We start from the raw sequence: 26,899 nt of genomic DNA on the forward strand, positions 1-26,899 counted from the left end.
ATATAGAAACCTTTTATTGTCACATTTCATCATCATGTTAACAAAATTTGTATTTGATAGTTCTTGGTTGTAGAAGGTATATTTCATGCTTTAAGTATGATGACAAAATCAGTCGACTGGCTGAGGATCTGGGATGTCACTATCCAATTTCCTGTTTGTCTGGCAGGAAGTGAGGTCATCGTCAAGTCACGGTCATGCTGAGCAATGTGTTCAAGGATTCAAAAGGATAACAATCAGGAAACGGGCACTTTTAGATATGCATACAGTATAAACCATAAACTTCAGATACAGTATGCACACTGTATACTTTACAAATCAACTTTAGATTTGCACACTGCGTACTATAAAAGTAGATTTCAGATCTGGAAAGACTGTGTACTATGTAACTCAGAAGAGGCAGACATTGGCTGTGCAGTGGGTGGAGTCACGTCGTCACACGTGTGCGATCTTGGCGTGATTTTCCGTGGCGGAGAGGGGGGTGGATGTGGCGGAAGCCCCCTGTCTGGAGTAGTAGAAACTGTTCTCCCTTCGCTGGAGGGTCGAGGAGTCGTCGCCATGACAGCAGAGAATCATGGCTCCGCCGAGGAGACAAAGGGCGGAGCCCACCCATCCGGCGTAGAGCGACCCGCCGAACGACATCAGGCCTTCGTCGTGGTGGGCACCAATGGGAAACCAGACGGTTGACACAATCCCACAAACAGCTGGGCGCGGAGGGGAGGGGAGGGGGAGAGGAGGGCAGAGGGAGAGAGAGGAGGGAGGAGGGAGAGAGAGGAGGGAGAGAGAGGAGGGAGGAGGGAGAGAGAGGAGGGCGGAGGGAGAGAGAGGAGGGCGGAGGCAGAGAGGGATATAAGTCACGAGGACATGTGATAGCTCTGTGTGTGTGAATGTGTCTCTGTCTGTATGTGTGTGTGTGCGAGTGTGTGTGTGCGTGTGTGTGTGCGTTCCACAGCTGCAGCTCTCTCTCTCTCTCTGGCCGCTGACAGACAGGCACTACCTGTCTTGCCCAACACAGGAAGCATGAGACCAGAGAGATGAACCCTCACCCTCCTTCCTCTGACTCTCGCTGCTTGTCAGGAGAACAGACCAGAACTGGCTCCTAACTGGGTTAGGAGTATAAAAGTCATACTATATGCTAGGTTCCCTTAAGGGATGAACACAAATGAAGGTGTTTATGTATCCATCCTATTTGAGTTAACAATACACAGTATCACCTTTCGCTTTCTCCCTCTGTGTGTGTGTGTCTTACCCACCCATGATCAAGATGAGTGCCCCACCAATCATGGCACGGCGATGTTTGACGCGTGGCGTCTCGTTCTCTAACCTCACGCATGGCATCGCCATCATCACCAGCGCGAGGGCAGGAAGCCCCAGCAGGCACGCGCAGATCATCAATGCGCGAGAGGTTTGGACATAAGCTGAGAAAGAGGATGCAACAGTATTACTGTTGTTCCAGTCCAACTCTGCCTGTTTTCTCTCTTTTTTTTACAGTCACACACGGCGTTAGATACGGAGTTGGAGAGAGGGATGGAGAATGAGGTGCTATAGAAAGACGTTTATCTCACCTGGTAAAGTTAAGATCTGATTGAGGGTCACACAGTGGTAAAGCGCAGGGGAGATGACGCATTCTGCCCAGAGACCCCTCGAGCCCAGCTCATCCATGCGCATGCAGGTCGCGACGGTGTAATCACAGGTGCGCACCCAGTCATTGGTTGCGGTGGCGATGATAATACCGACCCAGCCCGCACAACTCACCGCGCTGCCGCTAACTTGACTGAAGAAATGCACCATGGTAGTCCTTTGCGCACAACCAAACAAAATATTGTATGTTTGTTATTTAAGTTAATGTCAGTAAAAAGTGGTGATAATCCGAATCAATTAATACAGAAGAGTAAAATCTAATTGACTAATTTCAAAAGAAATGTATTGTATTTCTTGTATTGTATTTCCCTTGGCGATAACAACAATAATGCCTATGGAAGAATGTGTTCAAACCGCTTTACTGTTCACATAGAGTGAGTGGCTCGGAGAAATAAATGCTCTGAAAGAGATTTATAGTGCGAAGGGAAAAAATCCCCCCTCCCAAAATCTCAGCAAAAGTATTAAGCCAATCAAAACGAAGAGGGGGCATAACTTGAAACAGACAGGAACTATCCCTTTTTGATGACACTCGGCCAAAAATGCACCACCAGCCCTCTCACAAAACTGGTAAAAACAACGGTTTATCGTTGTCATATGGTTGAGCAGGATTACAGGAAAGGAAGTTCCTGATGAACGATCGCCATCTAGTGGTGCGTAATGCTTCATCGGAATATCTTAATATAAGTCTGAATTCAATCAATTTAATACATTTTAATGAATATTTCGTTTATTATTTAAATCAGAATAACATGAAAATGTGACAATTAACAACATTGTTCTCTACCGGCATCCATTGAATAAATGGAAGTGGATTCAAGTAAAATAATATAAATCACTCTATTTTTTTTTCTTCATTTAGAATTACGTTATTCCTCAACAGTATTATAACATTCTGATAGAATATATTTTTCATTTGAACTGTTACACTCTACAAAACATTTTGTTAGGGAAATGTATATATTAAATGATCATGGTCCTCCACGAAATAACATCCTCAAACTGCATTGTAAAATATCCACAAAGATACATTAGAAAAAATCTCTGTGAATAGTGAAGAGTCAAGGACAGGGACAGACTCTTTTTCTCTTCATCTCTCCACCCCCCCTCGTTTCATCTCCACATCAGATCCTTCACTTTAGGCCAACCACTACTCATAACCTCTCCAATATGTGCAAATCTATTGTCATTGTGTCTCGCAGTCTATCTCTTGTTTCACCTTTGAACTGTTCCTGGCTTCTGTGTCCTCTCAGTTGTGGAGGCTACTTTATTTCTGCTCATCACCCCCCCTCCTCCCACCCCCCTCGTCCTCCCCCCGCCTCCCCCCTCGTCCTCCCCCCTACCCTCAGGGGTGTTTCAGAGTGTTGATGTGGGCACAGATCTTCAAAGCCGGTCCCAGTTTGATGTTCATGCTGGTCATGAGGTGGTCCTCTGTCAGGAGGAGCAGAGCCTGGCCGTCGATCTCCTGCAGCCGGAACGCCTCGGAAACCTCCCCACAACCTTCGCCCACCACCGCACACAGGAAACACAGGTTAACATTACAACAACCTACACACAACCAAGCACTGCACGGTGTGTAGGTGTGCATTTGTGTACGTGTGTGTGTACTCTATTCCTGGCAGTGTATGTCTGTGTGTGTATATGTGTGTGTTTGTGTGTGTATATATTTATATGTATGTGTGTGTGTCTGTGTGTCTGTGTGTATATGTATGTGTGTCGAGGTGTGTGAGTAGATGTATACAGTATGTGTGTAAGTGTGAATATAGAGTATATGTGTGTGTTGTTTACCTTGCAGAGTGTTGATGAAGTCGCAGACTTGCTCCACACTCCACTGGGCAGGTCGGAGGAGAGAGGTCACGCAGGGTTCAGAGGTCATGGCTGGCTCGGATGCCCTCCTCTCCCTCCTCCTGCCGGCGCGTCGCCCCAGCCTGGTAGTCATGGAAACCGCAGGATCCTCCTCCTCCTCGTCCTTGTGGTCATGGCGATGGGCACTCCAGAGGTCGCGCGGCTGGTGACGTGACACGAGAGAATCGGACATGCAGACGGATGTGTTTTGGAACAGTTTACACTCCTCTCTCTCTCTCTCTCTCTCTCTCTCTCTCTCTCTCTCTCTCTCTCTCTCTCTCTCTCTCTCACTCTCTCTCTCTCTCACTTACATTTCCTGTCAACCTCCACTGTCTCTGTCTAAAAAGGCCAACAATATATCTCAAAAAATACATTTAAAAAGTCAACCAAAAGGAGACACTTTGAAGGCCTTTTGCTCTGTTTTCTGGTGAGTCAGCAGCTTGCTCAGGCTTGCTCTCTGGGCGAGGGAGAAGGTCCGGATGGGTGACTCACCAGCCTCAGGAGCAGGGGCTTCCCAGGGACAGACATCGCCCTCTTCAGGCCGGAGCTGGAGCTGCGGCCCTCGGCCCGGCTGCCCGCACTCAGTGCCCTCAGACGCTTGGTCAAACCCACATTATACCTGGGGGGGAGGGAAGGAGGGAGGGAGGGAAGGAGGAAGGGAGGGAAATACAAATATTTCTTCTCAATCTTAGCAATGTGAAGACACTTTCGCCTGTTGCAGTTTCAATCTCATACATCCTGTTTTAGTGTAAATGGCTGCCCACCCAACACCTCACCACTTCCTGGTGTGGTCGGAGTAGATGAGTGTGTGTGTGTGTGTTAGTGTGTGTTGGGCCCATGCCTTAGCCAGCTTACCCCCGGGCACAGGCAGTGGAACAGAAACGTTTGGAACGCATGAAGTTGTGGGCGTGGCCTCTCTTTGCGCAGAACTGACAGTAAAGGACCGCCTTTTTCTCTCTGGGACCCACCCCTACTAGAGGTGAGGGAGAGAGAGAGATGTGAGAGAGGTGGTGATGACCATGACAGTAGTCAGACCTCGTACAACACAGCTGTGTTTTCTAGTGCAAGGTCAAGCAGGATGGTTCCTAGGGGTCAACTCTCACAGGTCATTGGATCATCCGTGGCCCCGCCCTCTTCGTCGGAATCGGACGAATGAGCGGAGGGGGCGATAGTGTCTGTCAGCGGGACATGCGCCGCCCCATTGGCCCCATTACTGTTCTGGGTCACGCCCACCTCCTCCTGGACCAGTAGGGACGAGCGGTTTACCTGCACACAGAAACACAAGTCACCTGACTGTTGGAACGCAGAGACTCTCAGTGCTCTGTATGTGGGTGTGGTTGTGTGGTTGTGTTGTTCTCACCGGAAAAGGTTGAAGCCCCTCTTGGATCACAAAGCCCTCCACCAGGTGAGTCAGGACCCGCCTACCTCCCTCTGGCCACACCTTCTGTGCCCAGGGCCCAGGCTGTGATTCGCTGAACGTCTCAGACTGGGCCTGCGATAGGCTGGGAGGGGATGACAGATGGGTGGAGAGAGTTGGCAGGAGGGGAGGAGGCCTGTCTGGAGGAGGGAGGATGGGGGGAGAGGAGGGGGGAGACTGAGATGAGAGACTGGACAACGCTGGAGAGAAAGAGGATGACAGAGATAAGGGAAGGGGGAGAGGTTTAGGGTTAGCGCAGATCAGACACATGCAGCACACTAGATCATTATGGAGGCAACATCCCCGTAAACACAACCACTCATCCAGATCATGGTGTGGTACCTGATAGGTTGTCAGATTGAGCTGACAGGCTCTCACAGAGGTTGACTTTGTCTATCGATTGGGTCTTTTTGGCAGGGTCCAACAGGGTCTGGGTTGGAGAGGTGCGGTCCTGGTCCTGGTTCTTGTCTGGTTCTGGATTGACATGACAGTGTTGCTGTGGCAAACCTGTCGGAGACTTGGACAGTGTGTGGGATCGGTCCACATCCATGCGCTCTCCCCCTGGGGCTTCTTGACACGTTTCCATCCGATCTTCCGCTCCCTCCATGCTCTCTTCTCCTCCAGCCCGCTCCTTCTTCTGGTCCTCCTTGTCGTCCGCTGTCCTCTCTCTTTCCCCGTCCATCTCCTCCGCTGTCTTCCCTCTCTCGCTGGGGTCTTCCATCTCTCCGACTTGTCTCTCCTCCCCAGAGCGCTCCCTCGCACCCTCTCTCTCCTCCCTCACGCTGTGGCTCTCTCTCCGTGTCTCTGGTGCCTCCCTCGCTCCCTCGCTCCCCTCCTCCTCTTTCTGCTTTTGACTGGGATTGGGGGGGCTGGTTCGGAGGCAGGGGGCAGGTGGGGACAGCAGAGCGGGGGCTGAGGGCAGGGTGGAGGGGGTTTTGCACACGAGGGCTTTGGGAGGATGAAGGTTGTATTTTTCAGCACTTAAAGTCCTCTGTGATTCGCAAATGAGCTGAGGAGAGTCCTGGACTGAAGGCTGTGATTGGACAGAGGCATGGGCATGTGCACTATTAGAGGGTTGTGATTGGACAGAGGCATGGGCATGTGCACTATTAGAGGGTTGTGATTGGCGGCCGGAGGAGAAGGCTATGATCTGCAGCTGCCTCGCCGCTGATGGAGACCTCTCAAAACAGGAAGTAGAATTTAGCGGATGGGAGCTAGATAGTGAGATGTGCTGAGACTGGCTGGGCCTGAGCTGGCTCGGAGATGATGGACAGCTAGCCAGTCCAGTCCACAGTCTTTTCATAGGAGGAGCGTGTTTGGCAGTGGCAGCAGCTATTGGTCGAAGGGCGGGGCTCTGTCGTGGGGGCACAGCTCTGTAGCTGCTGGGAGAGTGAAGTCTGGGTCTCAGAGGGACGGAACGCACAGAGGAATATAGAGCTGGGGAGAGAGAGAGAGAGAGAGAGAGAGAGAGAGAGAGATGAGGGAGACAGAGAGAGAGAGAGAGAGAGAGAGAGAGAGAGAGAGAGAGAGAGAGAGAGAGAGAGAGAGAGAGAGAGAGAGAGAGAGAGAGAGAGAGAGAGAGAGAGAAGAGGAGGGAGAGAGATAGAGGAAGAGAGAAAGAGACAAAAAGAAGAAATAGGAAAACAGGAAAATAGATTATCAACTTTTTATGATGATGCAATACAAACGTGAAAAACCTGTCCAGTGAATGGAGCTTGTGACTTACTCGGGGGCGGGACTGAGAGGTGCTGGCTTGGTGTAGTCTGGCTGTCTGTTGCCGTAGAAGTGGGGTGCGGGCGAGGCCTGAGAGGGGGAAAGATGGGGGTCCGGGACCGAGGGAGAGGAAGAGGAGGGGGGGCGGAGGAGGGCGGCTTCAGGCGGAGAGAGGAGGGGATATTCAGGGTACCCGGAGGAGGAGGCCTCAGGGTTAGATTCTGGAGCTGTTTGAAGGAGAGAGAGAGAGACAGGGAGAGAGAGAGAGAGAGAGACAGAGACAGAGACAGAGACAGAGACAGAGAGAGAGAGAGAGAGAGAGAGAGAGAGAGAGAGAGAGAGAGAGAGAGGGCTCAATTAGTTACACACTGCAATACTGAAGTATCTACAAAGCCAGTACAGTACCCAGAACACACACACAAGGATGGGTAAACAAACACCCATGTGTATGAGCTCACCTGGGCCGAGGCGGGACGTGGGTAGGAGGAGAAGGAGGAAGAGGATGAGGAAGGGACAGGTCGCATAGCGGAGGTAAGAATCAGCTGCCAGAGAGGAGGAGAGAGGAACAGGAAACAGGAAATGAGAGACAGACAGCTGTAAGAGAGGAGCAGAGCAGTGAAGGATTGTGGAAAGTGGGCATTGCGGAATCTTTTTTATTTATTTTTTAAACAAAGCCGTTAGCAAACATCTGCTATCAGCAGGCAGAGGAGGGGTGGGGTTGATTCAGCCAAGACAAACACAGGGACACGACACTAAAGATAAAACAGGACACTGCTGTTATGTCTGAGTGTATCTTTGCTCGTTGTTTAAACTCTCTGTGTGAAGAATTTCTGTGTGCGTGTGACATGTTTTGGTGGGTGTGTGATGTGTTTTAGTGTGTGTGCGACTTTTTTTGTGTGTGCGACTGTGCGTGTTATGTGTTGTAGTGTGTGTGTGTGTGTAGGTGTGTAGTGTGTGCGTGCGTGCGTGTAGTGTTACCATCTCAGCCCTCAGCAGCACCTGATCACGTCTGGAGCTCTGGAGACGTTTCCCTAGGAGCAAGGCCTTCTGGGACACCCTGCTCACAGGCGGAGTGCTCTGATTGGACGGCACAGGCCTGGGAGAGCCCAGGGAACGGGATTCAGACAGCTGGGGGGAAAGAGAGGGGCGGGGTAAGATCAAATCCAGAGAAAATTATCCACAATGTTAGAGGTTTTTGGGGCCCTTTTTCAAGCCGTGTCACAGAAGGCTTCACATACGCCCAGAGATCTGCACCTAAATCCAATTCAAACCCTCAAAGAACACAGGGAGAACACTCCCAGGAGAAACATAAAGAAGGGCAGCCTTGGTAGGTGCATAAAAAGTGCATTGATCCGACGCATGTTAATGCATTTACACTTATACTGTGTGTATGTCCACAGAAGGGAAGCACCATCATCATCTAAAAAGGCAAACTGAAGGTATGACTGTGTTCTGACTGAGCGCTACATACAGAACGACATGGTTGACAGCAGGCACAACATCAATAATGGTGGAGTGATGGTGATGAAGAGTTGTGATAGTGTCTCAACAAACAACAATAGATGTGTGTGTGTGTGTGTAGCTGAAAACATCTCAGCTATATCATATGCAAATATGTGTATATATTTATAGACAAGATATAGCTGAGGTTGAGAGTGTGAAAGACAGATCAAAGAGAAGAGAGAGGAAATGAGAGGAAACCGAAATACAGAGTAAAATGCAACAAAGTGTAGACCTGTTTGATGTAGACCAGACACACAGTCACACTACAGAAATTGTATCTATGCTTTATTTTCACCTGTCATACTACAGGTCAAAATGAACGGTTGGTGTATGTGTGCATGTGTAGACGTTGCTCATGTAGATAGTAACAATCAGACAGAAATGTAAATTATAGAAAGTCCAAAGATAACTGCAAAAGTGTGTGCGTGTGTATGTGTGTGTGTGTGTGTGTGTGTGGTTGTGAAACAATGGTGCGGTTGCTTACCTGCTTGCCAGTTGGACTGGCTGGGGTGTGAAAAGGTGTGATTGGAGTAGACGTTGGTGTGGGGGAAGGCCTTGTTTTCCCATTGGTCAGGATGGAGGAAGTCTTGGGGGATGAGGAGTTAACGTTGTTATGGGTTACAGTGGAGGGGGGTAGAGAGGTGATAGGAGGTGAGGCGGAGGAGGGTGTGAGAGAGGGGGGAGAAGCATTCAGGGAGGGAGACGTGGCAGTGGAGGAGGGAGGGGTGGTCACCCTAGCGGAGGTTGGGAGGAGGTGTAGAGTTTGTGTAGGGAGGGGAAGGTTGGGAGTGGGGGTGAGTTTTGGGGGAAAGGGAATGAGTGCTGGAGGGGTAGCTGTTTTAGGGGTGAGAGAGGCTGGGAAGGAGGGAGCAGGGGTGAGGGGAGGAGGAGGGGAGGAGGAGATGGGAGTCAGAGTGGGAGGTTTCAGGGTGGGGTTCGGGGTGAGTCTTGGAGGGATGGGGGTCCCTGTGGCATTGGCTGAGATGCGAGTGGTGATAGAAGTCAGGGGTTGGAAGCTTGTTCCACCGCTGGACTCCTTGCTGGTTCCTCCATGCTCAGGCTGGGTCTGGGAGATGAGGTCTCTCTCCATACTGCAAGGGTTTAGCACACTGTTGGGAAAGACACACAAACCCAACTTGCGTTTCACATAAGCAATTACATATGTGTTTCATAACTTCCGAAATCTACGCAGGTCAGACCGCAAACAGAGTGATGTGCTTTTTAGTATGCTCGTAACAGTTACAGTAGTCTATGCGATAGTTTTGGTTATGCTAGGATCTCATGTTTTCACACAGTTATGGCGATTACACCTGAGCAAGCAGCACTCTATTGTAGCAGAAACGTATGCACCATCCCCGCGTCAGCAGGTGCACCGAACACGCGCGACAGATGCACACATCTGGTTTAGAGTATACGCGTAAACGTTTGGGAAGGTCTGTAAACTTAAAAACAGCCTACTACCGCGTACATGTGTATCAAACAAACCATTAAACCACTTCTGCAATTGTTTTAGTGTCTGAAATGCTTTAATCAAAAGCTCAGTCTACGTACCCAAAACCAGATGCGTCGCGGGCTGTTCTCTCTTGTGTAGGCCTACAATATAATATAACATGTTATTCTTCTGTCATTGATACTGGTCAACGTTAGTCGGGAACGACTGCGAAATAGTGCAAACAAGAACGGTGGCGAAGCTTAAAGAAACCTAACAGGTCTCACTTCCTAGTCTATGAGCGCAAAGGGGTGTAACGAAGACTCGTCTAGCCTATAGCGCGTCACAACATCAGCCCCCTACAAACGTCTTTTTTCATCTTTTTTTTACGATTGGAATATATACTGTAACCCTATAGCCATAGTATGTCTAGTGTCTTGGAACTGTTATCATAAAAATTATCATTAAAATAGCGTTTCGCTGATGCAGTAAACCCATATTTAGCGTATTACGCCATTTGTGTACATCAGTGTATGTGAGACTGTAGTAATAAAAACTCCTTAATTCGGTTCCTAATTAGACTATCACCCGTGTCCCCCAGCACCTGCGTACCTGCCGGGTCCGCGTAGGACGCAGCCGCTCGGGGCGACCAGGGTAGAGGCTGTGGGGCCCAGTCGGTCCGCGGGAGAAACGGTATCTTGTGTCGGTCGACTTACACCGCGAGGAGAGACAGCACCACTCAGAGTGCAGGAGGACCGTCTCATCAGTAGCATTCAGGGCGGATATATTTTATTCAATTGCATTGCCTACCACTATGATTATGTGCGTGGCTGTGTGTATATGTATGTGTGTGTGTGTATATCTTGTCTTATAAACTACAATACATGTGCTCATTTTGAGTTTATTATGACTATACTTCATATCTCACGTATAGGATACATTTATTGAACTTGATTCCAGATTAAAGACAGATCTCCAAGGCCTACGTTGTCCAGCATTCTCTGCGCTTTCATGTCAGCATTAATTGGATCGTGGATCGTGCAGTTTAAACTGATTCAACATGCAGCCCTGCAGGGGCTGTCAGCTGTAAGCTGACAGGTTGCGCGCGGCACGGAACCCAACTCGCTGTCAACAAATGGTCGTCAAGCGCGTCAGACCTGAAGTTCACTGGCACAATCCTCGCATAGTCCTGATGAAAGAAAATGTGTCTTCAATTGTATTAAATACTCGTCCAGGTGAGGCTTTAGCGATGGTATTTGAAGTTTAAACTTTTTATTTAGACACAATGTCATTAGCAAAGGTTATCAAACAGAAGCCGGTGGACACGCAAACAAATCTCGAAGTAAAAAATAGACCTACGAGAGTCGAAACAAAGCCAGCGTCTCAGTTGAAAGTGACATGTCCGCGTAAAACAAGGGCGTCTAGCTGTCCAAGGAGTATACATAACGGCAGTGAACCCAGCAAGAAACAGAGAATCGTGGGTGAGACCAAGTGTGAGAGGAGGGCGAGGTCAATATCCACAGCACCTAAACCCCGTCAGGGTCACAAAGTCACTGCAACGTCTCCGAAGTCAACTGACATCTCAACGAAATCACCCCTCAAGTCAGAAGAATCTGCTACAACGCCGGGACAAAAAGAGCGGGAAACGAGGTCACATTATGGAGTTCAGAGGTGAGAGTAAAATGCCTATGGCCTACCAGGTAAACCTACTCATGTTCTGCATGGCTACACTATATTATTATATTGATAGTTTAGACAGAATGTTTACAAGCAAGCAAGGTAGCTTGGATGGTAAGGTCTACCATCTGCCGGTGATCACATAATCCTACCACCCGCTGGCCTGCTGCCGGTATTGTGACTTTTTTTAGCTAAAGCATTAGCCACCGTAGGAGTAGGAGGAGTTACTAATCAGCAAACTGACTTAAGGTCAATGTTGGTTTGAATGGCTCTAATAGGCTCTTGCATAATAGTGAATAGGTCACAGCAGAGAGCTGGGGTCAAATTGTGCTTAAGTTTTTCTGGATGATGTTGTTGGACGGATAAAGAAATGGAAGCCTAACTATACTTTCTTTCTCAGCCACAAAGCTTTCACGGTCATCCCCCCGAATCCCAAGAAAAGAAAAGAAATTCAAAAGAGTGAGCACTTTTATTATTTTTATGATAACAGGTCGCTATTTATGTATCCAACAGCTATGTAGCTCCAACATATAGCTAATGTACGTTATTATGACACTTGATCGTATGTGTTTTCCCTTGGGTCAGATTACATTCGAATTGAATGATCAGATTCTTTCGTTACTGGAGATGTAATTAGGCTAGTATTACTTAATATCATCAACTGCTTCTCGTTGGTTGGCTATGTAGAGGCGGAGGCGGAGCTAGCGGCTCTGGAGGACCTGCGGCTGAGCAGAGCGATGGCCTATGTGTCTATCAATCCCAGCAGTGTCGGTGAGGCACGCACAGTCGCACACACATGTAAACCATAGTGATGGGAAGTTCGGTTCTTTTTACTGATTCGGTTCTTTGAATCTCGTTCAGTAAAATGAACGAATCTTTTTTCGAGTCATTTGTTCATTTCAGGGGGGGGGGGGGGGGGGGGGGGGGGGGCTATACGTCCACTGCAAAGGACGTATAGCCCCTATACGTCCACTGTAGGTTAGTGCATGACATGTGCACCAGCAAATACTATTTCAAAATAAATTCCTGCATTAAAATAATGTATCATGAGTTTGTATGATTTGGTCATGTATTATCACACAAGCATTTAATTATCACGTCAAACAATTACACTGCACTAAACTGTAAGTGTAAATGTAAAGTGAAAATAACAAAACCAGTCAGTATGATGACCCACTTAACATCTGATGTAATATCAATAATGGGCACAAGGGGGTAGGCTACCACTTGCAAAATTATGGATAGGCCTGCTCCTATTAATCTTACAGAGCTGCCTAATGTCGTTGCAAAATAAGGTGGATTGAAAGTGTGTGTGTGTGTGTGTGTGCGTGTGAGTGTGTAGGCGGGTGCCTAAGTCTGGAGGAGGTGCGACTAAAACAGCAGCAAGAGATGCAGGCCAGAAGAAGACAGAAACAGGTGACACACAGACACACACACACATACACACACACACACACACACCCACGCACACACACACACACACACTTACACAACACTTTTAACCTTGATTGTGGATGTGTTAACTCTGCAGATGAGAAAGTACCTGTTGGAACCCACGCCAATGTTGCTATAACGACATATCAATCTCAGGCATGCTAAAACTAGTCACTGTCAAACTCCACTCGATGCAAAATGGTTCTTGTTTAGATGGATGATTAAAGCAAGCTTATTCTGTGGTAGCTTACCCTTATTGTTTTAAATGAACAAAACATGTTATTTCGCCATCTTTCAATGTGACATTGAGATTACAATGTAAAAGGATATTTAAATGTTCTATTTATTTAAATGACTGATTTCTGAAACTCAAATGTTTTATGTGATAATGTATTTTTGCTATAGTAGTCAAATGATAGACACTAGAAGCAAAAAAGTTGATTCTATGTATTTATTGACACTGGTAATTCTGCATATTTACGGAGGCAAATGGCATCAACTAAGTGTAAAATTAAGACATTATGACAAATATGAACATCAGACTGTTTTGGAGTATATGTAAACATTCCCTGTCCTGCAAGAAGTGAATTCCATCGCATTCCTCCTTTGCTGGGTATTCAGTAAAGTGACAAGTCGCATTTTATTTGGATAGTTTTTTCATCATCATTATAAAACAAAATATACCTTTTTGGCAATACATTTTTATTTTTAGGACAAGGCTAAATCAGAAGTCCTGGAACTTCCATACTTTTTTTCATACTTTCATTTGAAGTACAATCATATGCGCAATGTGTCACTGTATTGCCAAACTAAATAGAAAATTACAGACAACTTGATTTGGTCACTCTGTCATATGGGTCATCCTTATTAAAGGAATAAATAGAGACTATTGTATGTAAATGCAATATATAGCCTATGTACATTTGTACCCATACTGTTAATCAACTTGGCTGATTATGTAATATTCAAGTATCATTTAGCTTCTTAGGAAATTTCTGTGCCGGGCACTAGTGTTGTCCTCACGTTTCTCGATCTTCTTTCCCATCGTCACTGGATTACATGCTTCATACAGTACAGAAGAATACTCATGGGTAAAACTACATTATCCAGCATCAGAGAAACATAGGACAAACAAATACAGCTTGTAAATTTAGTGTACAGTGCAATCCCCATGCAGTACCACATGCACGTGTAGAGGTCGCATGAATATAGTTTACCATGCATATCTGTATTGCCGATGTTTACTGTATGTCGCGCGACGCTTCAATTTCTGTACAAGTGTTAAAAAAACACAAAAGAACATTGTGTTTCTAGCTTTTCAAGCCATTCCTTTCTGTCAGTGAGCATTACACATACCAAAGGTGAGGTGACTAGAGGGACTTGGAAAAACGGGATGAGATATTTTTTTAATTGATTGAGAATTTTTCGGCACTGTTTGACAGTAAATTTCATTCACACTACCACTGAAAGGACACAGTTCATTAGGCCTACTGTTATTGTACACTTTAAAACTGTTGTGTTGTTTAAATGTAAAACAACCACTAACCTTTACCCTAACCACGGACATAGCCTAAAGTAAAAAAATGCCAAACATGACTTTCTAACATGGCATGGAATAAGCCGTAACAAAACATCAGCGTGCAATTCAATGGATTTAAGAAGGCAGCTAAACACAGATTGCTGAACAATTCAAGGACCAATTTTACATTTAATCATTTAGCAGACGCTCTTATCCAGAGCGTCAACATTTTGAGTTCCTCCACACTTGGCACAGCCTAGGTCTACGATCCCAAAAATATGTTGTACACACAATAAAATAAAAGTCTGAGTTCAAGTAATTAAAAGGGTGCAGAGTAAAACATTGAACAGTTCACTGTATCTTGCCACAAACGTTAAAATTGCCGTTCACAGAATAAGAGAAAAAGTATGTACGTGTGTTGGTGTGCGCTAGGCTACTTAGATTAGCCCTACAGAAAAGGCAGACAATTAAAGTAATTATAATGTATGACAATTATGAAACCCTGTCAATGTATGCCTATTCAAGTTATACCACAAACACTGCTAATGTGCCAAACATCTTCTGAGAGAATAAATATGTAGGAATGAGTGTGGAGAGAAGCACAGTAATACAACATGGTGCAGGTGCTTCTTAGTTTAAAACTGATCAAAGGCATAGCCTTCACATTGATTGAAAAAGAAAAATCATAACTTCTTCACATAAATAACAATTATTTAACTGGAAACTGCTGACAGAATTGTTGTAAACAAGATTAGTATTGAATTTCATGCCCAGCACGCAAATAATACTTCAGGTATAACGCAAAAATAGACTAAAACAAAAACAATTGTAGCATCAACAGTATTTGCACATAATAGCAAAATATGTCAATGTACATTGTAGCCTGTGAACATGAAATTACTGCCATGTTAACGCTTGAGTGTTGGGGACAAAGTAAAATCATAATCTGTGCTAGTAAAATAGTATGAACAATAGAATCCTTCTTTCAAACAGAACCCTCACACCTCCACCCAGGGCCGGCCCTAGGGTTTTGGGGGCCTAATGAAAAATAGTGTATGGGGCCCTTTTGATTGGCAAATTGATTTTTTTTTGGGGGGGGGCCTAAATAAATGTTTAGTTTGTTTATTGGATTGGGCCGGCCCTGCCTCCACCCCAAATACACAAACTAGATGTCTGCACTCATGCAATCTCTCCCCTGGCATTTTATATCTGACTTCACCCGTTACAGACGTGAGACCCTGACTCTCTTTCAGTTCCGGATCCTAACGTTTTTGAGGTAAATGGAAGGGAGGGAGATGAGGGTTTAGCTGGGTTGAATCTATTCAGCCTGCAGGCTCAGCAGCGGTGTGTCCAGACATTTTTGATAGGGGTGGCACCAGGGGTGGCCCGCCTCTGACTGGGCATATAGCCAATCATATATTGGGGTGGCCAATCAGATTTCAGGGGTGGCCCGTGCCATCCTAGGCCACTCCCTGAACACGCCCCTGAGGCTCAGGGTGAAATATGGGACTCCCAGAGGACTCCTCTGTGTCAAAAAACACCTCTAAGATTTAGGCAACTGAAATCAAATATAAAAAAGGAATTACATTTATTTTTGGAAGTCCGCTAAATCAATTGGCTTTGTCATTCACTTTATGTGTTTGGAAAAACTGTCATATTACCAGACACAAAAATGGTTGGCCATGAAAAAAAAGTATCGCTTAAGGGCCCTTTTATCTGTCGGAGAGGCGGATCTCATCTCCTTCCACATCTCATGTGAACTTGAAAACATTTCCCCAAAGACTCACGGTGTCCTGTTTCAAACACCTCTCCACTGATTGTACTTGGCTTTCGTTTAGGAGTGGGTTCCTTCTGAAACAGACGGTTAGGAACCAGACGGAGCGCTGGGGAGGGACAGCATAGCTCTGGGTCGTCCGCACGGCAGCATCGCCCTTCTCTCCAAACTCACTCCGCCTTCCCGTTCTCCTGCGTAGTGGCTTTGGGCCGTCGGCCTGAGAGCATGACCCAATAGCAGCCGCGGGCGATCTTGTGCATCCACATGGTGTTCATGACGTCCAGGCAGATGCTGGAGCAGATCCACGCCACGCGGCCGCTGTACGGCAACCGGTAGAAGGCCTCGGTGCCGTACACCGACCACATGCGGCTGTAGTACAGCGGCATGACGGCAATCCGAACCAAGAAGAAGACAACGGCCATGGCAACCCCGTTGGCGATGTTCGGCTTGGAGGACTTAGGGTAGCCCAACACTTCAAAGAACCAGCTGAAAAACAACAGCGAGTATAAGGGGGGGAAAGCGTCGATTAGTGGAGACTGACGCCACCAGTTAACGCAGGGGTGCTTGGTCCTGCAAATGTTTCAACAGGTCAAAGTTCACAGATAAGCTTACAACAAGTCTAGGTTAATCGGGTTTGATCTAATCGGCAGGTTTGTCCTACCCAGTGTTTGCTACAGCAATTCTGAGTTACTGGTCCAAAGGGCAATGTCCTAGGTGAAGGGTACCTACCGCTGGTTCACACACGGAGTGGAGAACTCCGCAAGAAGACGGAAGTTTGCAAAATAAGGCAACATTCCTTGACCCTGGGAACACAAAAGGATAAACAGAAGGACAATGAAACAGGAAGTGTCCCAACAGAGATACAGAAAGCAAGTGTTTGATCCAATAGAACCGTTATAAAAGTAAGGTTTGTGTTGTTTAGACCCTATGTGGATGCGTTGTTACCCATAGGCCTGTGTTTAAATCAATATCATGTACAGTATGTGTTGACAAAAAATCAATACTGTATGCCTTTAGGATCCAAGTCATTATGCTCTTTTCAAGATGTTCAACTGTTTCACATCTCATTGTATGGAGCCAGAGCTGAGATTAAGAGGACACGGGTCTGGTCCAAAATTAGAGCAATCCCTTTCTGAATATAGAACCTTTCATTTTTCAGATGCAACATTGGTCATCTTACCCTCATTTCTTGAGGGTACATTTAATTTGTGATATAACTTCAGAGACATATGCGTGAACAGACATTTGCAAAGGGAGCTTCTTGCTGGCAGTCCTACGCAACACTATAATTCGCAGCTTCCTCCTCTCATCCCTCACCGCAATTCACTTTCACCTGCTTTCTGACACGAGGAAGAGAGAGCAAAGACAGTGTTTGCCAATTTGAGTCAGTTCCACAACATATGGCTGATTCCCAGAAGCAGCCATATTGATCTGTGGTGCCACATTTCAGAGTTCAGGAAGACAGAGGACTGGTTGGGTCTGTGCTGTGGTATTTGAACCATTAACAACATACACAGCAACAAAAACAATTAATCAGTAATGCTTCGCTCGGCTTACAAAGTGCCAATCAAAGCTCATCATAGCACACAGGGGTTTTCAACACAGACAAACTCAGCCACCTGATGAATAAACTGTTATTAGTCATGCAGAGCCGAGGGGTTGTACACATTAGTGGCAGTAGATCATTCCTGTTTTTTCCTCTTCAAAATTGCTCACATGATCCTAAAAACGATTTAAATTCAACATTTCAAGACGTTCTTTCAGATCGAAATAGCAAACGTAAACAAATTGTGAAAGCTTACCTTGTAGACTGAAAAACAAAGATCCAATATGGGTGAACATACTTACTCGACATTTGGCATAGGCAGTGTTATGAACTTTTAGCATTAGCATGCTAGTACCTCTAGGTACTGGTAAGTCCATACTGTTACTGGGCACAATTTCTGCTCAGTGTTGGGCAACAGCAATATCAGCAAACAAGACAGCAAGGGACCCTGTCCTAGGTCTTTCAAGCCTGGTCTTTTTCATTACCCAACTTAACTTGAATTTGGTAGTTTTTGCATGAAGGGTTCGCTGGTCAGAAGTGGGACAAAATAGTTGAAAGTCATATTAGCAGAGGACAGAGAAGGACAGAAACACACAGATTAGTGACACTTTCGGGAGTCTTTCGAGAGTCAGAATTAAGTAGGACATGCATTTAAAGATCACACAGCAATCGGATTCAAGTGCTATTTCATCATACAAATCTTTTGACAAGGCCGACGTTTCAGATGAACTACTTCTTCCAAAACACTGGACTATCACTTCTTGAAGATGCTGGGGGAGGGGCGGGGGCACTTGCTCACCCCCCCACAAACACATCCATATGTGTCCCAAGTCACTGCATACAGATTCACCAGACTAGTCATGACAACAATTGATTCCCCATGAGACACTAAAGGTCAAAATAAATCTCCAAGTAGTCAGATCTAAATAGAGGGGTACTCCTGCAACAGGAAGACAAAATTCTTAAAGAACTCATCTGGGCAAAGAAACACAGTTGGTAACAGCATATCCATTTTTCCATGAGTAAATTGTTTAGCTTTAAGATTTTACCTTGACGACAACTAACAGGACTTGACAGCAAACAGCTCAACAAACTAATGAGACAACAACATACAACAGAAGGGGGTTGGATACAAAACCACGTAAAAAAAAAAGAAGTGAATTTCATATTTTACACCAAATGTTAGCCAAAATAGTGACTTCGATAAACAGTTCAAATGGCCATATGAATCATGGTAAAAGGTTGTCAAGCTCAACTATGTATAAGCCTGAATATGCAGTCATGAGGTCCCAGTCACAGTATGGTCTAATTCCCGATAATTGATTATTGCTAGAATATTTTATCAAAACATTGTTCTAGATTTCTTTGTCAACATTTTGGAAATACACAAAGGAGACAAGAATCGCAGACATATTCATAGAAATATAATGTATGCCCTGAGTACACCCTTCTTACAATGATGATGAGTCTGGCCATGATTAGAATCCTAATAACATATGACAGTTGTGAAAGGCCCCTGGGTGAGGGAGACTCCCACAAGTGGAGGTGAAGGGAAAGGTTAGAGCGAGAAGGAGGCCTGAACCCTGGAACACAAGCATGCTAGCAGGCAGAGGAAGGGTGACATGCACACAGCTCAGCTCAGTTACGCACATCCCAGCCCAGCCCAGCTTACCCCAACCCAGCTTAGCCGAGCCCAGCCCAATTTAGCCCAGCTTAGCCCAGCCCAACTCCACACACCACCGAGGGGGCAGTGAGTGGAAGGTTAGGGTAGGGTTAGGGGAGAGGGTGGAGAGGAGAGGGCTAAGAGAAGGGAACAAGGGTGAAGGGCAGAGTACGGGGGGGAAAGGAAAGGAAGGAAGGGGGAAGTGTGTGGTGGGGGGGGAGGGGGAGGGTGGTGTCTCCGTTACCATCATTTAACATTCCATGCAAAAAATACCTCCGTCATTTTCATAACAGTCAGCTACAGGACCCAGCAGCCTAGAGGGTCACAGACTCTGAACCAAGGGTGAACAGTAGTGGTCTGGAGGCTTGCAGCAGCCCGTAGGAAGGCCTGACTGATGGACTGTTCTGGAGGACTGGATGTCTTCAGCAGTATTAGAGGCTTGTACTAGAAACACTGACTGAGGCACTGCCAACTTAAAGGGGCAAAGCTAAAACTAACTCAAGATCTAAGCGTAAACTAGGTGACTTCTATCCGAACAATTAGCTACCACCAAAACTAGGCACCTGCGGCCTAATTTCAAAGACGTACTTTCACATGGTAGGTTAGGAAAACAGGATTACATTTTTTCCATGAGTTGCCAACATGATACAACTCAAACTGACTATTTCTCAAAGGCACATCAGTGACACTGCCCTGGCAACAAAAAAAGAAGCTACACCTCCAAAATAATCACCCATGGCCCTGCATCTGTGCAAGGACCTTCCATGCGCATCACTTCCCATGAATGAGCATTCATTAGACAGACAGCTAACAAAATGATAACAATCCTTGTTAAACCAAGGATTAGCCTCACAAGCCAGTGCAGCTAGCAGGACAGCGGTACAGAAAGAACTAGCATGTTATCAGCATCCTGACGCTTCATCCGGCACCCCCCAGCATCACAGAACACCACTGTTCGCCTTGGTCGTGTCCCCATCTTGCCTGCCCATTCTGCTGTTGGACAACAAGGAACTCACCAGTACATAGTAGTAAGCATATAATGCTGCCAGGTGGTGAACTACAAAAAACTTGTCTCCTATCGCCTTCCAATAGTAAAATATCAGCAGCAGATCTGGAAAAGAGGTGAGAAGAACCGAAGAGAGAGATAGGGGGTCAACTGAGGTGTATGGAAAATAACTGAAACACATACGGGTCGAGTGTCGGCTTGTCTGACTGAAAGAGCACCCACCAGATATGAGGTAGCCTGAAGTAATGCCAACATTTATCTTCACAAGGGTGGGATCTCCCCTGATGACACAAAAGCACATGGTTCATCTCATATGACTAGGACAGCAACTATGTAGGTGGAAGAGACTCTTTGAAGTTAAGTAGTGGACTCATCGACATGCAGGGGAGCCAGAGTTCCCATCATGCACTGCGGCTGACAGCCGGGCTCTCACCAGACAGGGTCGTCATTAATCGCATCATCGAAGCGTAGGATGTAGAGGCAGAAGAGCCCGACCACCAGAGCATGAAACGTGGACACGGTCCTGAAAAAGCACACAAACACACACACACAGAGACACACACACACACATTTGTAAAACCCCACACATACCAGCTTTTCAAGCAGCCCAAACTAAGCACTTATGTGCACTGTATATGTTAACTGATGGCTACTGTATAAACACAGCAGACCGAATCAGACTAATTAGAGTGGCAGATTAAACACTGTCCAGGGGTCAGACAGACAGAAACGTATTCCCTCCACCTGTCAGTCAACCTGTATCAGAGCTACCATCCAGACATCCACTATGCTTCACTCGTCTTAAACAGGAAAGCCAGTGGCAGGTAGAAATGGATTGCCGTCTACTTTGCCACAGTGTTGGCAGGAGAAGTGGAACTAATAAACTAAGGAGATGTGTTAGTTAGACGGGTCAAGTCTCTCTACAAACAAAGTATGCCAAGCCTAAAAGTGCTCGATGAATGTCCTAATTATACTGAAGGGTTTTCATGGGATTGCAAATCTGGCTACATGCCTTCATTCCAAATGTCTAATTAGGAAAAATGTGCACTCTGAATTAGGCTTCATATTTGGCTCCCCTCAATGTCTTCATAAGAGGGTATATCTGCTGATGTATGGCCACAGCGAAGCTAAGCCTGATTTGGATTCCATGTTACCCAGTGTCGTGGAGTTTTTGAATGCTGCAAAGCTTTATATTCCACGGGCTGGAGAAGAGCCTTTTGGGAAATTACTGCTCAGGACTGAGATTAGAGTAACACCGGTGGTAATGATGATCTCCAATATGGAAGACAAAACAACTAAGGGATTACATAGACCCTTACTTATTACTGACGTTTATTAATAACAGGCCTGGACCATTAGTCTCTCACAGCCTGGTGCTTGGTGGTCGAATGAAAGACACATGTAGGTCACACACTGACTTATATACAATGGAGGAAAAAAGCTTTGATTTGAGTTTCCATAGAATTCCTTCCTTCTAGGGTACAGTATGCTACAGCGTTCCTCTCCTGGCCTTGTATGGAAAACCATAACAAAGTCAAAGCTGGAAGTGCATACATGGAGTTGAGTGACGTCTGCAAGGTAACCTTTGACCTTGGTTGAACGGATGCCAAGTTCAAAGTCATCCTATTACTGGTTAACAGACTAGGTCAATACCACTGTCCTCTACAGAGTAGGTAATCCTGATAACAGTTGAGAGCATATACCTCACAAATATATTTACAGATTCTCAGTGACTCCCGGAGACGTAAAACCAAACTGTCCAAATTCAAATAATAATTCTAAATAAAACTGTCAGGGTAAATATTACACATATTGTTCAGTTTAAACTACAGAATATTACAGTAAAATGTAGTATACCATGCACAACTTTGCTTAACTTAGTGTACTATGCACGACTAAAAAACAAACTGAGGGCAAACGGAAGAGTGTTTTGTGAAAGCCGTCCCTGGGGGTAATGGAAGCTGGTACCTTGAGTTCCACTCGACTTTCTGCTTGTCGCTGAGGGCGACGAAGCCCTGGCTGACCTTGGAGGAGATCCTAGGGCTGACCCGGTGGAACAGCCACTGGAAAGTGAAGAAACTGCTGACCGAGATGAGGAGGATCCGCAGGCTGAAGGCTTCCATGACCACCCAACACCACTGAGGGAGGAAGAGGAGGAGGCAGAGGGAGAGGCACAGAGAGAGACACACAGAGTAAGAAACAGAGTCATGGAGACAGAGAAAGAGAGAGACAGACAAAGATAAAGAAGGTGGAGGAGGGGAGAGAGACAGCAAAAATCAGCAAGGAGTCTGACGTCGTCAACTAGCGAATACCAGAAAGCGAATACCAAGAGTGGATGACAGAGATTCCTCACTCTCACAAGACCATTACCACCTTCTTGATTGTCAGAAAAGCTTAATAACAAAAAAGTTAAATTCTCAATCCTTACCTAATCAAGAGGGACTTGACTGTCAGGTAATCCTTGTCCATTTGAAAGGCAAAAAATATACATTTCCTTTCTGGCACATCAGTGATACCAGCTCCACTACCGCCAACTGTAAACATGTTAATGTTTAACTAGCTGAGTCCTTACTCTACTTGGCTGGACTACAATATCTGGTCACTTCTAGATAGTGATCCACAGAAGAACCACTTCTAATTCCACAGGAGAAGGACAGCAGTCGGCAACAGGAGTTACATATCCTATACTGATATATCTATGTCCAGCGGTTATATTGAGGTTAGTGTCTAAACTGAGTGATTCACAGAGGAAATAATGCAAGGCATTGTAGCCCACTGTATTGGGTAGTAAATATTTGGGCAGTCACACAGGGCAAACATTTCCAGGGATCATGATAGAGGTGTGTAGGTGAAAGTCGTGTGTTTGGGCATTACTGTAACATCCGAGAGAGAGATTGGGCATTGAAAGTGCCTGTAAAAACGTTAATACAATTGATGTCCACTGTCCAATGTCCGTTCTTGTGTACAACTTTTGATTTTGCAATTGCCCATGTTACAGACAGCGACCTGTGTTTAAATCTGAAAAACTGCCCTTTAAGTTGTTAATTAAACAATAAGCTTTATTTATATAACAATATGATATTAAGCCTACAGGTTACACATGCCCACATCTAAAATGAGGTTAAACTCAACACGAGCTTAGACAAGTTTCCCCATCTTGCTTCCATCTTGAATTAGCGTGAAAGCGGGAGTCCTGACTGATGGACTTCTTCTTCTGCAGCAAGATTAGCCCTTCTCTCCTGAAGGACTCATGAGGCACTGATCCATACAGATGAGCCTTTGGTAAAAGCACTACCAAGCACCAGCACAGAACCTGAAGCACAGCCCCAATGGACTGTCTGAATCTATGTCAACAGAGGAGATCATCCATTTGAAGTGCTGATTGGAAGAAGCCCTGTTGTCGCTTTCCCTTTCCTTCCTGAATTGGGTTTCTATTTCAGAGCAACAAGATTCTTCATCATACAAAAATAATCAGGTGGTCATACAGAAATGTTTCCATGCAACGTTATAGGGTTGATAATCCACTCGTATATGATTATTTTTACACTTGAACGTTGGTTATAGGCTCAAATATGAATTTACAGCGTGAGCCTCCATTGTAGCCGATGCACTGTGGATCCCTCATAGAACAGCCTTGAGGAACTTCGGTCAAGTACAATAAGGCCTTGACACTTCCAGTGTCAGCAAATCAAATGTTATTTGTACATCCCTTGTCACAAGCTAGGCCACAGAGGGATTCACGCATGCCCACAGAACTACACCTACACCAACCCAAAACCAAAACAACAAAACAAGCTGGGCCCTCATGCCACTGCAGTGCAGAGCCACTGAAACAGAAGATTACTCTCCCTGACTGGCTGGACCGGCTCAATCACTGCGGTTTAAGATCAAACGGGGGAACAGAAACCACAACTGCTCTAGTCGTGAGGAGCTAGAGAGAGAGAGAGGGAAGGGACGGATATAGAGAGAGGGACAGAGGGAGGGGGAGGGAGAGAGAGAGAGAGAGAGAGAGAGAGAGAGAGAAAGAAAGGGAGAGAGAGAGAGAGAGAGAGAGAGAGGGAGGGAGAGAGAGAGAGAGAGGGAAAAGATGGGGAAGACTGAAAGTGTGAGAGAACAATGGAGGGAGAGAAATAGACAAAAGGGATATACAAAAGCACGACAGAAAAAGTGAGTGAAAGAAAGAGAGAGGCAGTGTGCATGTGTGCGTGCAGGGGTGTATGTAGGAGGAAAGCCTGCTGGTGTAACATAGCTGAAGTCTCTTGACACTTGGCCACTGCTTTACAAATCTGTGACAGAAACATAAACGTCTCCTTTGAATTGTAGAGATAGCTATCCCATTCCTTCATTGATATGTAGGGCAAACTATACCGGAGCAAAATAGGGTGCACTATTGGGAAACAAGCCGGTGACACATAACAACTTGTAGGGTTCAAAGCATTGTTGTTGTCACGTTGTACTCATGAGGGATGAGCTCGTGTACCCATGCGAGCCGGTCCTACATGAGCAGCATCCTTGTGCGTCGCCAATGACATGCAGTTGCAGCAGCCCACCACTGCAGCCTGTGTGGGAGTCCCGACCTACTCTGCTGCGCGTCGCACGGGCTATTAGCATAACGGCTGCTGCTGTGACTGAGCTGAGGACAGCCGCAGGGCCTTCTTATCTGCACTGATAACTCCAAGGACCGACATCATCCAGGGGGGCTGTTGGCGTGTGTAGCCCTTCTCTTCCACCAGATGCTCCATCCTCTGATGTCGGTTTAAGCCCCAAGTTTCATGGAATGTCCCTCTTCTTGAGCATCAAGAGGGCTCCACTCACACGTGTGAACACGCTTGTTTTCGAAACACTTTTCAAGCCACTGGGGTTATAACCTCCATGAAGCTTTAATTAAGGTGGGTCTGTCCTTCAGTGTTTGTGGAGAGTGGATATCACTCAGGTGCCCTAAAACATGGCTACTTGGTAAGATTTGGGAATGTATAAGTTAAACGAATGAAGTATAGAAATAAAATATATTTCATGGCTGAAGAAAACATGTTTCAAATATGGAACTGTGTATGTATGTATGAAATAGCTTTATTTTTTTTTAACTAACACTGATTTTATTTCACACACGTTCGCAAACACGTGCACAAAAACACAGACAACTACACAGATACAGACTTGTTTACAGACAAGTTTGATTCCGTGGTGCCAGAGGACAAGGGCAAAGGACAACACAGGTCAGATATAGAAGAACATATGGAGAGTAGCTAGAACATTTGTAACCACACCAGTCTAGACAAGAAACCTCTGTTTTGAACTGAGGATCAAATGATTCATCATTATCATTAATCGGATCCCTTCATTGTATAAATTTATATCAGAAAAACCCAACTACTAATATAGCAGATGTACTATGTCACCAGATTGGTTGAATATAAATCAATTATTCAACAGCTATGATGTCTGAAAATAGAATAGGATACACACCTCCCTATACTGCATGTACAGGCACTGCTGACAACACTGGAACCTTGGCACCCGGGGCTCAAACACTGTTCATCTCAAAACGGATTGATCGAAATGATCGAAATGATCGAAATACTATAGGTTTGTTATATATTCGGAATAATAATCATTAAAAAATGATTTTGAAACTGAGGATTTGATTATCCAAGCTGCGAACAACGACTATGTTTGTCTAATGTCTAGTTATCAGGTGTTATAATGTATATCTGGTTTGAAACAAATAAATATTGGCTGTATATTGTTTTATTATTTAACTGTTTATAGGACAGGATGGAATTTAAGCATCCTCACTGTAAGTCCTCTACGGGTAAATTAGGCTACTCTACTATCGCAACTTTTGTCATCAAATGACTATACCTTCAACCCACTACACAATACAGTTATCATAACATATTCTGAATGTGAGATACCAAAACACGCATCAATTTTAGGCCAGCACGCGCCGCATTGCATGTGAAAAATAGACGCAGTGGCTTTATATTTTAAATAGGAAAACGACAGTGGTTGGGTCATAATGAGACCAGAAAATGCAAATCCTTGATATATTCTTACCTTGTGTATTTCATTCAGATCTAAGTTCCGCACTCAACTGGTTTATGGTACGAAGATATGGTCAATTTTGTCGAAAGCCATGTTGAATTCATTTTTATGAAGACAACGTTCTCAACCACAGCAGTCTTATTCTAACGTATTAAATTTGGTGTGACCGTGATTTTCTAATGCATTTACTGTAAATAATTCCTCCCCACAAAACATGCATGTTGGAGGTGGTGAGGGACGCGTAGCGACGCTGATGCTCGATTATGGAAGTGATGAGAGGAGGTTACCGCAGGGCAAGGCGCTTTCTCGCACTGGGATCGAATGACAGCTACATTCTTAAAGAGATATTCACACAAGCACAATTCACAAACGGTACGTCCACACGCGCGCGCAAACGCATCAACACACGTGTACACACGCACCTATTTAGACACCAGCACTAATCGACAAGAAAGTCTGTTAGCTGAAACTGAAGCTTGAAATACAATACTTCTTATGGGGAGTTGGTGTCATGGCTTTGCGTGGCTTCAGTTGTCGTTGTTCATCAAATAATTGGGCCAGAAGACTACGGTAATCACAAATACAGTGATGGAAATTAAAAAGACGGCTCTGTAGATGGTTTAATTTCAGATTGCAAAATAAAAATAACTCATTAATCATGTAATGTCCCTCGGTTTCTACAATTTGGCATCA

The 26,899-nt window shown here is 45.5% G+C and overlaps 4 protein-coding genes across 4 annotated transcripts; 1 reads left to right on the top strand and 3 right to left on the bottom strand.

Annotated features, from left to right (window-relative positions):
* Positions 1 to 24: 24 nt before the first annotated feature.
* cldn11b (claudin 11b) lies at positions 25 to 2,081 on the bottom strand. Its single transcript, XM_047023921.1, has 3 exons — positions 1,563 to 2,081; positions 1,251 to 1,415; positions 25 to 701 (listed from the first exon to the last, which is right to left on the bottom strand). The coding sequence occupies exons 1-3, from the start codon at positions 1,786 to 1,788 to the stop codon at positions 433 to 435; spliced, it is 660 nt and encodes a 219-aa protein (XP_046879877.1). The 5' UTR covers positions 1,789 to 2,081; the 3' UTR covers positions 25 to 432.
* Positions 2,082 to 2,940: 859 nt separating this feature from the next.
* si:ch211-230g15.5 (proline-rich protein 36) lies at positions 2,941 to 10,317 on the bottom strand. The gene is made up of 13 exons (XM_047024168.1): positions 10,155 to 10,317; positions 9,665 to 9,706; positions 8,598 to 9,222; positions 7,589 to 7,738; positions 7,069 to 7,152; positions 6,624 to 6,837; positions 5,240 to 6,334; positions 4,841 to 5,097; positions 4,584 to 4,746; positions 4,336 to 4,453; positions 3,973 to 4,099; positions 3,424 to 3,643; positions 2,941 to 3,135 (listed from the first exon to the last, which is right to left on the bottom strand). The coding sequence occupies exons 1-13, from the start codon at positions 10,313 to 10,315 to the stop codon at positions 2,981 to 2,983; spliced, it is 3,411 nt and encodes a 1,136-aa protein (XP_046880124.1). The 5' UTR covers positions 10,316 to 10,317; the 3' UTR covers positions 2,941 to 2,980.
* Positions 10,318 to 10,666: 349 nt separating this feature from the next.
* zgc:194621 (uncharacterized protein LOC795037 homolog) lies at positions 10,667 to 15,581 on the top strand. The gene is made up of 5 exons (XM_047023416.1): positions 10,667 to 11,213; positions 11,620 to 11,678; positions 11,907 to 11,990; positions 12,562 to 12,635; positions 12,751 to 15,581. Exons 1-5 carry the CDS (start codon positions 10,828 to 10,830, stop codon positions 12,790 to 12,792), a joined length of 645 nt encoding a protein of 214 aa, XP_046879372.1. The 5' UTR covers positions 10,667 to 10,827; the 3' UTR covers positions 12,793 to 15,581.
* A 3-nt stretch (positions 15,582 to 15,584) lies between these two features.
* Positions 15,585 to 26,833, bottom strand: tlcd4a (TLC domain containing 4a). The gene is made up of 7 exons (XM_047023418.1): positions 26,219 to 26,833; positions 22,130 to 22,299; positions 20,595 to 20,684; positions 20,384 to 20,442; positions 20,172 to 20,266; positions 16,676 to 16,749; positions 15,585 to 16,432 (listed from the first exon to the last, which is right to left on the bottom strand). The coding sequence occupies exons 2-7, from the start codon at positions 22,282 to 22,284 to the stop codon at positions 16,117 to 16,119; spliced, it is 789 nt and encodes a 262-aa protein (XP_046879374.1). The 5' UTR covers positions 22,285 to 22,299; positions 26,219 to 26,833; the 3' UTR covers positions 15,585 to 16,116.
* Between the last annotated feature and the right edge of the window lie 66 nt (positions 26,834 to 26,899).

The sequence above is a fragment of the Hypomesus transpacificus genome, chromosome 8 (genome assembly GCF_021917145.1).
Source record: "Hypomesus transpacificus isolate Combined female chromosome 8, fHypTra1, whole genome shotgun sequence".
Classification (NCBI taxonomy): domain Eukaryota; kingdom Metazoa; phylum Chordata; class Actinopteri; order Osmeriformes; family Osmeridae; genus Hypomesus; species Hypomesus transpacificus.

Excerpts from the sequence above, each read along its gene's own strand:
- cldn11b (XM_047023921.1), bottom strand. The coding sequence starts at position 1,788 with ATGGTGCATTTCTTCAGTCAAGTTAGCGGCAGCGCGGTGAGTTGTGCG. Across the intron at positions 1,416-1,562 it reads TCAGATCTTAACTTTACCAG|CTTATGTCCAAACCTCTCGC; the intron begins GTGAGATAAACG and ends CCTCTTTCTCAG. Across the intron at positions 702-1,250 it reads GGCACTCATCTTGATCATGG|CTGTTTGTGGGATTGTGTCA; the intron begins GTGGGTAAGACA and ends CTCCGCGCCCAG.
- si:ch211-230g15.5 (XM_047024168.1), bottom strand. The coding sequence starts at position 10,315 with ATGCTACTGATGAGACGGTCCTCCTGCACTCTGAGTGGTGCTGTCTCT. Across the intron at positions 9,223-9,664 it reads CGCGACGCATCTGGTTTTGG|TGTGCTAAACCCTTGCAGTA; the intron begins GTACGTAGACTG and ends CTTTCCCAACAG. Across the intron at positions 4,454-4,583 it reads CACGGATGATCCAATGACCT|TAGGGGTGGGTCCCAGAGAG; the intron begins GTGAGAGTTGAC and ends CCTCACCTCTAG.
- zgc:194621 (XM_047023416.1), top strand. The coding sequence starts at position 10,828 with ATGTCATTAGCAAAGGTTATCAAACAGAAGCCGGTGGACACGCAAACA. Across the intron at positions 11,679-11,906 it reads AAGAAAAGAAATTCAAAAGA|AGGCGGAGGCGGAGCTAGCG; the intron begins GTGAGCACTTTT and ends TTGGCTATGTAG. Across the intron at positions 11,991-12,561 it reads TATCAATCCCAGCAGTGTCG|GCGGGTGCCTAAGTCTGGAG; the intron begins GTGAGGCACGCA and ends GTGAGTGTGTAG.
- tlcd4a (XM_047023418.1), bottom strand. The coding sequence starts at position 22,284 with ATGGAAGCCTTCAGCCTGCGGATCCTCCTCATCTCGGTCAGCAGTTTC. Across the intron at positions 20,685-22,129 it reads AAAGTCGAGTGGAACTCAAG|GACCGTGTCCACGTTTCATG; the intron begins GTACCAGCTTCC and ends GTGCTTTTTCAG. Across the intron at positions 20,267-20,383 it reads TTCAGGCTACCTCATATCTG|ATCTGCTGCTGATATTTTAC; the intron begins GTGGGTGCTCTT and ends CCTCTTTTCCAG.